This window comes from Gobius niger (genome assembly GCF_951799975.1).
Source record: "Gobius niger genome assembly, chromosome: 13".
Classification (NCBI taxonomy): Eukaryota; Metazoa; Chordata; class Actinopteri; order Gobiiformes; family Gobiidae; genus Gobius; species Gobius niger.
In genome coordinates, this window is record NC_136864.1 from 25,055,147 (window position 1) to 25,067,833 (window position 12,687).

The 12,687-nt window shown below is 39.8% G+C and overlaps 2 protein-coding genes across 2 annotated transcripts in view; one reads left to right on the forward strand and one right to left on the reverse strand.

The window, feature by feature from the left end:
• LOC306972551 (HIG1 domain family member 1A, mitochondrial-like) overlaps window positions 1–12,687 on the forward strand; it is a 39,888-nt gene that overhangs the window by 10,888 nt on the left and 16,313 nt on the right. The gene's annotated exons all lie outside the window — the stretch shown is intronic.
• LOC306972903 (7-alpha-hydroxycholest-4-en-3-one 12-alpha-hydroxylase-like) lies at window positions 2,187–3,722 on the reverse strand (the record flags this gene model as incomplete). Its single annotated transcript, XM_079569609.1, has 1 exon — window positions 2,187–3,722. The coding sequence occupies exon 1, from the start codon at window positions 3,717–3,719 to the stop codon at window positions 2,187–2,189; it is 1,533 nt and encodes a 510-aa protein (XP_079425735.1). The 5' UTR covers window positions 3,720–3,722.

Sequence of the window (12,687 nt, forward strand, 5' to 3'; positions counted from 1 at the left end):
ACTTTTGTCAGCGTGAGGTGATGTACAGTGGGTTGTATAAGTATTGGCCCCCCTTTAATTTGTCAACATTTTGCCATACTATGGACCATAAACATGAATATATTTCATTGAAATTGTATGTGAAAGACACACATAGTGACACACAATCGTGAAGTGAAGTGAAAATTATGCATGATTTAGAATTTTTTTTATAAATAAAAAATTGAGAAGTGGGATGTGGATAAGTACCAGCCCCCCTTTCCTTTTATTGCAAACAATTGCCTTCAGAAGTTAACTGATGATTTCTTAGTGATCACATGTTGACCCCATGACTAAATAGAGTCTACCTGTGTGTAATCTAATGTCAGTTCAAACACGGTCTGTTAACAGACCTCTGAGACATCACAGATCAGCTGTACTTGAAGTGAGATTAGATTACACACAGGTAGACTCTATTTACTCATTGGGTCAACATGTGGTCATTCAGAAATCTTCATTCAACTTCTTTGAATGCAATTGGTTGCACTAAAAGGAAAGGGGGCCTATACTTTTGAAAATCTCACTTTTCATTTTTTTTATTGATAAAATCATGCATAAATTTCATTTCACTTCATGAATGATCACACAAAATTTCAATTAAATATATTTTTGTTTCTGGTCCGTAATGTGGCAAAAAGTCGAAAGTTAAAGCGGGGCCGATACTTATGCAACACACTGTATGTCATTTGATAATGATAAAATTGGAATTGTATCACCTAACTTATTAACAGCATCCTCTCATGAGTAAGAGAACAATAGTCTTTTGCAACATAGTTGGTTCTATGGCAGCCTTTGCATTGTTTTTTCTATGTTCAAGGGACTTTTTCATTCCAACATGCCAAAAACACGACAGAATTAAACTTGGTCCCAAGGCCGTGATGTGCATAAATAAAATCTCATAATATAAATAGAATAAATAGCCTCACATATTAGGAGGCTGGGTTGTTTTTCTCATCATCAAGTACAGACAGGACACTGCACAATGGACATTTACCCATCAGAGGACTATTGTTTGTTTACTATCCGTTTGGTGTGAAATGCCCAGGGTTGTCACCATTCTTGCTGGCACCGCTTCCTAACCCCCGGTCTGAGGGCAGCTTAGTAGTTACGCTATGATCTCATCACATGTATAATTGAAGGTGCATGTCGGTACATGTATTTGATGGTACAGATTGACAGTGTGCAGTAAAACTGGGTCAGTCAAACGGAAGGACATGGGGTGCGTTCGTCTCCTGTATTTACAAGGTCTATCTTTACAGTATACAAAGGTTATTTTCAAGGCTGTAAAGCATGTGGAAGGCACCTCCCTCGGCATTCAGGCTTCTGCACGGGCATGAAAAATGACTGTAACATTATCATATTTGATCATACAGATCACATTTTATTGTAAATGTGACTTAGAGAAGAGGATATTTAGCATAAAATAATTGTTAAACGGTCACACACCCTGCTTGAGAAAGCAAGTGAATGCCTTATGTTATTGTTTCACTACAAACTACTGGTAATGGACAATTACTGATTTGTAAATTAGTTTGTGTGGCATGTAATGAAATACAAGGAGGCATAGTTATTTTGTTTGGATGTTAAAAGTCTGCTTTTTATTCTTAATCCATGTTAAAAATTGGGATGCAACTGGGAAGTAAGGAATGAGTGGACCACAGCTAACAATTTTAAATCAATGCACAGCCTTTTTTGTTATTTGTAAGACATAAAAAGATTGGATATAGGACATTTTAACACAAGGAGCAGGTTGGCCTCTTGTTTTTCTGCACAGTGACTGGATTTCATGTCTTCATGACAGCTATACATAAACTTTTTTCCATAAAGTACATTAGCATTGCAAACTATTGGTATTAAAGTTTGCCTTCGAGGGGTTACCCTGAAAAAAAAAAACATTCTTAATCTTAGTGGGACTTTCCATGTTCAATAAAGGTAAAAGAACATAAATAAATATTATCTTCAATAAAAGACCAAGACCAAAAGACATTTAAAATGCATTATATTTATATAGATGTGTGAGAAAAAATAGCAACAAAACAATTTCGACAGTTGAGTTAAAACAAATTTACAAATAAACAAATATGAGATGTTCAACCCTACATGAAATCAATATGCAACAGAATTGAACAATTCTTCATAATTTAAATATTACTTCTTTGTATGATGATTTAATACCTCAACCTGTAACGAAACTGGACTTCTCTGTCTGGTTGCATGGTTCCAAATCCCCACCGTTGGTGGTCAATGTGTGGGATCTTCTCATCTGGATTCATCAGCTCAAAGTCAAAGTAGACCAGCATGAGGAAAACAAACTGCTTGAGTTCATTGGTGGCAAAGAATCGACCAGGACACATAGACACCCCAGAGCCCCAGGGCATGGTGTAGTACCTGACCCTCTTCCCTCCTTTATAGAAGTCCGTTTTCTTGGTTCCCTCTGGAGTCAGGAATCGGTCGTACTTGAAGGTGAATGGATCAGGATGGATCTCAGGGTCAATGTGAACAGCAATGTAGGGGAAAATGGCCATACGATCTCCTTTGCGGATTAAAAATTCTCGACCATCAGCCATCTTTAGTGTTATATCTTGAAGAACTGACCTGGTAAGGAGCGGTGCAGCTACAAGACGGAGAGTTTCTTCAACAGCACTGTCCAGAACTGGTGTTTTCATGAGCATTTCATGGGTTAGGTTAACTAAAGGACCTCCAGGCCGGACCTCCTGCCCAGATTCTTTCAGAACTTGAAGGACTTCATTTCTCACAGCCTCCATTGCATCTGGGTGCTTCATGAGGTAGAAGAGCAGCCAAAATGAAGAAGGCCCAGTGTTGCCCTGAGACGCCCAAAGCAGAATGAACATATATCGGTCTATCATTAACTCTTTCATTCCTTCTTCTCTTCGCATGTGGTACATGTCCCATATCCAACCACTTGTATTCTCTTTATCTTTCATTCTTTTCATGGACAGAACATCTCCAAAAAAACTTGTCAGTCTATTTGCCTCACTCCTTCCTTTGGGGGTCAAGACACCATAGGCTAAATTAGGAAAAAGCTGGTCATATTTGCGGAATTCATGAAACAAGGCTTCAGACTCGGTTCTGTCTTTGGCTCTGGCTTTCTCTTCGTCTCCTTCGGTCTGGGAGGTCGCATTGCCATACAGTGCCAGGTAGCCAGCTCTGAACACAATGTTGTAGCAGTAGTTAAACAGTCCATCTTCTTTCCAACTCTTCTGGTTCACACCAGACCCAAGATGGTGCAGCATGAGATTCTGTAAATTACTCATCATAGATTCTGTCATTATCTGCAGTCCATGACCTTTAAGGTGCTTCTGACTAGTTGCCTCCAAAATTGAGTGATCAGTCACAAAGCCCACATACCCGAAGACTCTCTTAAGTAGTTGCCTCGAAAATGCGTTAAAGTTCAGTTTCTCTCTGCTTTCTTTGACAAATGCTCCAAATGACAAAGGATCCTGAAGAAAAGTCACATAAAAACCACCCAGCTGAATTGTGAAAACATCGCCATGTTTTTGCGTCATCCTCTGAATAAATTTTGCCGTGTCCCTTCGAAATTCCAAAACATGGCCAAGCCAAGGAATCCACCCTTTATCTAGAGGAGGCTCTCCGGGACGTCTTTGTCTGAAAAAGCCCAGAATGCACAGCCCTCCAAACAGACAGGCAAGAACACACAGAAACAAGGGCAGCAGCCCCATGACTGATAGCACTTGTTTGCAAAGTTATTTGGATGACAGGAGAGGGACCTGTTTTATATAGCAAACCTTTGCCCCTCCCGTGCCAAATGGGACAGCCTTCATTGACAGGGTCAGCATGAGTAAAAGTATGTCGTGTGATCATGATAAAGTTAGAATTTCCTAATGTAACTTCCTGACATCATCCACTCATGAGCAAGAGAACGAAAGTCTTATGCAACACTTGCTGGTTCTATTGCAGCCTTTGCATTGTAAAAGTTCAAGGGTCCAAGGTTACTTTATTTATCGTTCCAATATACCAAAATTGTGACAGAGCGAATTTTAGTCCCAAGGGCAAGGTCCAGTGATGTACATGAATAAAACCTAATAAAATGAATAGAATAAAAAACAATAAGAACAACAGGTAATACAGCATGAACGGTGTTCAGAGTTCACGTGCACAGATAGAGCCCAGGTGGTGCTCAAGCACCTGCCCCTTTGCCCTGTGCCCTTTAAGGGCCCTTCTCAAGACCTGTTTTTTTTCTCCCCAATATTAAGTATTATTTATTTTAATGTTCTTAGATATTTGCCCTACTAAGCCAACATGTGCTGAAAACACAGTTTTAATGTTCAGCAACTTCAAATGGCACTTCCTTCCTCCTCTGCCTCTCGAGTCGCGGCAGCGCAGACGCTCCTGATCCCAGAAGGGCAGCTGTGCTGGCCCCGTGTTTCCCCCGTTTGAGAAGATGGTACAGCCCATCTCTGTGAGACACGGGAGTAAAGTAAACTGTATATTTGAGAACTTTATGAATGAGCCAGCACGACATGACTGGATTTTTAAGGAGAAAGGAAAAGAAAGGAAAAGAAAGGGCCGTCGTGGCGAGAATGTCAGTGCCGCGTGTCGAGACCGTCCAGACAAAGTCAGTGGCAAGAAGTCAGTAACTTAAGCGGTTCTGTTTATCGCGCTATAAAATGTTCTGAAAATGAGCTGTATTATTCAGACTAAGTCAGGGCCCTTTTGTCTTGGTTGAGCACCTGCCCCTCAAAATGTCTGTGCACGCCACTGTTCAGAGGCAAGTCCCTTATGGAACTATTTTCAGATTTCTTCACACTCATTCACACATTCATTACAACTCAATACAATTCATATATAGGTTGTGACAGTAATAAACAGACAGGGGAAAGAAAAGGACGTCATCTGGTAGTTATATATTGTTACATTGAGAAGAATAAAGAGCCCAAAGGCTTCTTACAGGTTTCGGGTTTGGACTGCATTGTTTCCATCAACATAAAGTCGAGCTCTGGTCTAAACGCAAAAGTATGTTATCAAACCTGCATATCATTGGTATGAACCCAGTGTTTTGGTCGTCTATAAATGAGCACTAGGTCCCAGAATGGGAAGATTTCTAAACACTTTATGTGGCTCCATTTGTTCAGCCTTTGCACAACTTTTCTTAAAGTGATGACATCAGCCCCAAGTACAATGTGTATGTTATGGGTATTCTACTGACATGGCTGTTACTGCAAAACCTCATCTTCACTGTGAGCCACAGGAAACATGAAGAAAACACTGTGGAAATAGCCTCTATTGTCAGTGTTTATGAACATACAGTAACATTTCACTGACTGTATTTCTGCTTTAGTCCAGTGAGATACTAAAGCATGAATTCCACTTCCTCGTTTCTTCTGGAGATGTTAAAGTCATGGAATAGTTGCACAGACCAGTGTCACCGGCAATGCAAAACAGTGTTGTATTTATTTCAATGGACTGTGCTCATTGGTGCATCGCTCCAGAATAATGTGCTTCCACATTACTTTCAATTCTGACCGACCTGCGTGCTGAAATCTGGAGCAGGGCAAGGTCCTAAAAGTCAAACTGTCAAAAGGCAAAAAAGTAAATTAAAATTAAAATAACTAATAATCACCACAAAATCCAAACTTTGTGAAAGCTGCAGGTGCTCTGTCAGCCGAGCGAGCAGTTTGATCACACACAGCCTCTATGACAAATATCCTCTCTGGGCCCAGGGTCCGTTCTGATCTGAGGGCACGGTACCCCATCCAGCTAATACAGTATAATAGATCCATGATGTTAATGTTTTCATTCCAGAATGTTTATTGTGCTTGCGTAATCTACTGCTTTGTTCTATTTTCTGTGGTTGCATCATAGCGCCTCACAAAGGCTTGTTATATGCATTACAGCATTTTCACACACATGAATGGCTCCATGTGGATGCACATTAGACAGGGTGGTGTAGCTCAGCAGCTTTAGGATGTAAAACTTAAGTGTACATTAAGGTGACTGCGACAAAGCCACCGGGTGGTTAGTCCGGAAAACGACCAAGAAACAGAACTACCAGTAAGTGTTTAACCCTCCTGTTTATTTGTCAGGAACATCAATGGTGATCCCGGGTCAGTTTGACCCGGTACATGTTTAACTATCCAAAAGACGTCTGAAACCAAAACAATCCTGATAAGCCGTGTGAATATTTCATTACTAGCTCCATAACTAATTATTTTAAAATATTTAGTGCAATAGTGTTCCTTACCTCTAACAGGTAATGGTTCAATAAGGATAATGTTTCACAAAAAAGATACATGTTTAGTTTAGTTTAGTTTTATTTGAGCAATTCCAAGTTCCAAGTTGTTGGAAATAAAAGAACACAATAATGCCCAAAATGGAGTAGGCCGAAGCAAACAATGCTTATTTATGCCTACCCCCATTCAACGTATTTACAAGTTTACAACTGCCATTGGTTTACATTCCGGTTTGTTCTCTGAAATCAGCTCATTATGGTACAATTAAGATTTACATAACCATAATCAACACATAGTTCAGGATATAGATACATAACCATAATCAAACATAGGAAATCAGTTTACATAGTCTTCTGATGTATAGAATCAGGTCTAGAATACTGTCTTACAGTACATTGTACTGTACATTCTTGAATATCGAATGGTAACAGGTTATTGCTGCCATCTGATACTGCCCCATATAGTACCATCATTACCATATTTATATATACATGTACATGGACAGTACATGCATATATAAACATATAGTTTCCTTCTTGTGTGTCTTAAATATTTGTCATCTGTGAGTACATTTCAATGTGTCCTACCTGGTCTATGCAAGAAGTAAGGTTTGGTAAGCTGTTGCCAGAAGGGGGCGCCCTTCGAGCACCAACCTCCTGCTCAACCTATTCTTCATTGTACATTTCGAGGAGTGCCTTTGGGTGTCCTGGTCTGTGCATTAAAAGAGCAAGATTTTTAGTGACCTGGGACCGGAGTGGTGGTCCCACTCGAGCACTGGTTACCTCTTGCTTGCCTTAGTATTTTGCTGTGTGTATTTGATATATTTATTTGAGTATGAGTGTGGAAGGTAACAAGGACGGTCACATGGAAGAGCAGACAGGAGGAACAACTATAGCACTGACACCTTCAATTCTTATTGTATTCTTGAAAAAGTAGGTGTTTGTACATACATTTAAAGTCCTTAATAGTCGCACATTCTTTTAGCTTTTCATCCAGTTTATTCCATAATTTTACACCACAGACTGTTATACACATACTCTTTTTTGTTGAATCTACTTTTGGGTATTTAAATTTCCATTTCCCTCTTAATTAAATGCTCTAACTTTTTTTTAAAATGTTTTATTACTTTTGAAAGACCAACATATAAAACACAATTGATTAGTAATTTCCAGAATGATTTTCTGTATCTAATCTGGCATGACCAGCTCAAAAGCTGACTTGATGTCAGTCACATGACTCACTGCCTTCCTAGTGGGCCTTGGCACTGTCTTTATTTTGTTTTCTGCAGACAGTCTTGCCTGACGCGTATTTGGGGATAAATACCGCTGTATTTCACCAATGTTTTTTTACATGAATGTCTTGCTTGGAGTAATAGGAATACCAATTCCCTCATCTGGTTCAAAATCATTAGAATTTAGCTGAAGATAGTCTTCATCTTCAGACAGATCCTCCTCTTTTCACTGTCATCATCAATGAAGAGTTCCGGAGCCTCGTAGACTGTTATCCTTTTGCCTCGGCAGCTCATTTTGTAAAATCTACCTGACAGACTGTGATGTTGGCAGGACTCTCATGCAGAGAACCTTTTATATGTTTTGCCCCTCCCCTGTTGAGTGTCCACTGAATGTTTTCCCGCAAGAACATAAATGGTTCCCGTCAAAAGTCCTAATAAAGATCAGACCAATTTTATGACCAATTTAGGCAGAAATGTAAGAAATTCCAAATGTTGTACTCACTTTTTCCTCCCACTGTATTTGCTGAATTCCCCTGGGTGCCTAAATCAGTAACAGATAACTGTTACTGATTCATTAAAATCTATTTGATCCTGTTTTCCAGAATGATCCAGAATTTCCATTTAACAATCTGCCACACTGGATCACTACCAGGATTGTCAAGCTTCAGCGGCCAAATCCAAGGTTTTGAGCCCAGACAATTGTCTTAAGTATGTTTAATGCCCTTGTTTTAAGATCTATTTCTATCAGTGAGAGAGTTTCTGCTGGTTTGTGGCTCCATCTTCTGGATGTTCAAGTCATACCTTGCCTTTTAAAAAATGGCACCTCAGGAAGGTGAAAGGCCACCTTACTTAAAAAAAAAAGGTTGACATTACTTTCCATTGCGCTGTCACTGTTCGTCAACCTGACCCGCATGACCTTGGAGGACGGGGAAACTGTAACACTCGGAAGAAACCTGGCAGAAATCACAAATGCATTTCGCAGAAAAAGGTTCACAATTCAGCTGCACCTGGAGAGAGGGAGGTCACTTCCTGTGGCTTCAACGTGATGCTGACCACCTCCAAATCAGCTCTGCCACCCTTTCAGTTCCAGTCAATGCCAGCATGTAGCGTGTTTTTTTTGTTTTGTTTTTTTGTTGCAAAGCACATAGTGTATTATTTTTATTACTAAACATCGTGTACCTCCCAATAATCGAATTAAGCAAACCTACAACTATTTCTAGCAAAGCACAGCGTTATCATGTGTGATTAACTTTAGCAACATTATGTATCAGTAATGTAGACCCTAGACTTTCACGTCCAAGAATTCCAGCCACATGATCTCCATCTCACCAATGTCTGTAACAGAATTAGGGGGGGGAAAGGTTACCCTACTCTCCCTCACCCCCATGTCTAACTTTGTTATTTTCCAATTGTCTTACCTTATTTTTGGTTAAATTTGGGCCTTGTCTCCCATACTTTTTTAAATGACTACGTCTATGGACTTTTTTTTAATTCAATTCAATTCAAAACATGTATTGTCAATTCTTATCACAATCAAAAATGTATCCGTCTTATGGTCAATCCCCTTAACAGAGATACGAGACAGTTACTATTATTTGTTATTTTAACTAAATTAATACCCAATATAATTCCCTTTCTTCCAAAGTTTAATCCAAAGAAAAAAGGAAAAAAATGTTATTGAAAACTGCTAAGCAAGAAACCCCCACCAAGGCCAAACCACACTCAAAACCCCTATACCAGGCCCAACAGTCCCACGAACAGAGCCCCAAACATTCCCCTTTAACCCAAACAAATCTGCAATGAGCAACACACACAAGGCTAAACTGAAACAACCTCCCCACAAGAAAACCAAGTATAAAATAAAGTATTAAAATACAAAATCATAAATCAAGAGGCTCTTACCACCTCTGGCTTGTCATCTTGTCATCACCGAGTCTCCTTCCTGTATTTATTCCAGGACCACGTCCATGGGTTCCCCGACAAATGTTTCCTGTACACCTTGAGATAAGAACTTCACAGCAGAGTTTAGTATTCTCATATATTCAATTATTTACTAGCATTGCTCTTTCAACAATATTGTTTTGTCACTTGGCCCTACAGTCAGAGGACATGGCCTTTTTGACCTGTGAGATCCTCATGGAGCTTAAATCCACAGGCCTCCACAGGGTGAGATCTCATTCCAAATAGCACTATAGTGCAGTTAGCCATTTAAGTTTTAGTTTATGCACATACCCCCTGTTGATTTACACTGTCCCCCTGTTCACATTTAAAGTAAGCAATTGCCTGTTGCCTTGTTTCATGACCAATCACAATAATTTATTTTTATTTTTATTACTTTTTTATTTTTTATTAACATTTTTTGTAGTTTACCTAGTTTTCTCGACGTGTTTGCGCACGGAACAACATTTTTTATTTTATTTTATTTTTATTTATTTTTGTATTTATTTATTTATTTATTTTTTCTTTGCGCGCTTTTTTTTTTAGAAACTCAGGCCTGTGGCTTTTTTTCCGTCCCTGACCGGGTCCTTGACCAGCCGCGCAAGTTTATATAGTGGTCCCTGACCCCTGCGGATTTGACTTATCTAAATGAATCCTTGTAAGAAGGAACGGCAAAAATGTTTTCACTTTCTCTTGGCTTTGATCAGTGTATGTCAAAATGTTTAAATAGGGAAGTACCAAACCTTAAGAGCGAGGCCACTCAAATATAGGGAAATAACACGCGAGAGCGTGGCAGAAATTTAGAAAAGGTTTTCTGCTTACCTTGTTCTGTGGCGCCTTTCCCCTTTGAGTGGTCACGTGCTCAGGCTGCGGCTCCCACGTCTGCTCCTGTTTGGCCTGTCTCAGCACTGACGGAAAAAAAATATACAATAAATATTTAAAAAAAAAATAAGAGCGATCCTCTACTCTCGCGAAGATATCCTGGTCTCGGCACCAATTGTTATGATCTGGTTCTTTTGTATCACGCGAGAACAGTTATTTGGATATAGCCAAAGCAGACACTGGAGATAGAAGTCGTCTCAAAGACAAGGCTTTTATTGCCATTGTTCCTAGTTACAAAGTTGTATAACAAAGTTGTTCAGAATGATTATGGTGTGGACCATTGTCTATCAGCTCATCTCAGTGACATGGTCTTCTTGTTCTGTTGCGTGTAAGCAAAGCACGAGTCAGAGGCTTGTTCAGATTTCTTTATAATCCTTACAATTGCTTGGAAGGCTTTCACTGCTGACAGAGCCTTTCACCAGAAAACCTACAAAACAATTGATCCTGGAGCATTGTAGAAGCCACCGTGATCAAAACCTAAGGCGCCATGCCAGGGGCGAGGCTCGGCCTATTTTCAAGCACCCCTTAAAACAATTGACCCCCTAAAAATTTCAGGCCAAAAATATAATAACAGAAATAAAATCCACACTAATGTATGTCTATAATATATTTCTGAGTTGATTTATTAAAATATGCTTAATATAAAAAATAAAACATAAACATCCCTCTTCACTAAATGATTTGGTCTGATGTCTCGTTGCTGTAGCTGAGCTCCGCCCCCTCTCCTCACAGCGCTGTCGCCTCAGACTCGGAGTTTAAACTTTGGTGCTGGTCTCCAACAGCACATGCGGAGGAAATAATGATTGTTGAATTGTATAGATCTTAATGGAGAGGCTCTGTACATCACAAGCTTTTGGCCAGTTTTTAATTTTTGAAAATCCTTCTCATCTTCACCTTATTCTACCTCACCCACTTTTCAGACTTTAGTTTAGTGCAGCCTGTGTCAGTGAGAGGACAAAGGGGCCGAGCACAGGATCCTGTGCAGTCCATCTCATTCATTGTAGTTGTCCATATTATTGTTCGTATTTGCGCTCCAAGAACAAAAGCTCCATAGTTTTTACCTCTGAAGCCAAGCAGTCTTTCACTCGGACATTACTCCAGCCATGTGAGCGGCGTAGCTTTGCGTCCTGAGCCACACGTCGAACACACCGGAGAGGAGAGTCACACGTGGAGCAGTGGAGGACATTAAACAAAGAGGAGGCCCACTGCCAGCAGGAGCCTAAATAAACATAGACCATTTGTAAACAACAGCATTTTGTTCATTTTAGTGATAGTAATAGTAACCAGGTAGATTTAGCGACACACAGAGGTCATGGCGCGCCCCTTGTGTTCCCCGCACCGACACAAGCCCTCACGCAAAAAACCCGCATTAACCACACGCAAATGAGTGGATTTTCACCGGATACTCACACGATACTCGCAACACTATGACATCGCTGAGCTTTTACAAACAGCGACAATGCGACTAGTCGTAGTAGAGTGGACAGCTGTTGTGCCGCCATGACACTGGCTCCGATAGAGTGTGACGACAGGGGTCAGAACCCGCAGGTGCACCCCAAAAGTTGAAACTCTAAAATCGCCCCTGTGCCATGCTGACCACTGATTCAGCCGCTGGGTCAGTGCAAAACGTCAAATGCACACAAATATCAACTTTTTTTTCCACATAAAAAGTTGCACTGTGCACCTTTAAGCCATGAATGAAAGACAGGGGTCACACTGAAATAAGTATGGTCATACCCCTGGTGTACTGAGATGCAATTTCATTTTGCATCTCAGCTTTCATTTTTTTTTAGAAAAAAAGAGTTGAATGCATAGCCCTGCAGAAAGCCAAGAAAACACAGAAACAAAGGCAGCAGCAGCAGCAGCAGCAGCAGCCTCATGACTAACGGCACTTGTTTACAGCTCAGTGTTATTTGCACATGTTTCCTATTAAACCCATTGTTCCCAAGTGGGACTGGCTTCCTAGAAACTTTCAAAACCTTCTTGATTCAAATGAAATTTCCTTGCTCAATATGCACATATGGTTAACATCTGTTCAGGATCCAAACATATTTCTGTGGAGTTAATTAAATCAATTATTTGTGCTACAAATGCATACAATTCACAATAGAATTAACATTAATATTATAAACCATGAAATAAAACATTGTTGTATAGTTTTAAATATAATTTTCACGCTACATAAACAGTTATGAGAGGCAGACAACACTGCTGTGGATGTTATTAACTATCGTTATTAACATTACACTATGTTATAACTACAGCAGTAGTAACTATCTTTAGAAACACTTTACACACTATGTAAAAACAACAAAATGACTGATTGCTCTCGGTGTCCCAATGTATTACAAAAAGTAGATATGGATGCTCTTGGGAAAGGGATCCAACTTACAAAAAACAGAAAAC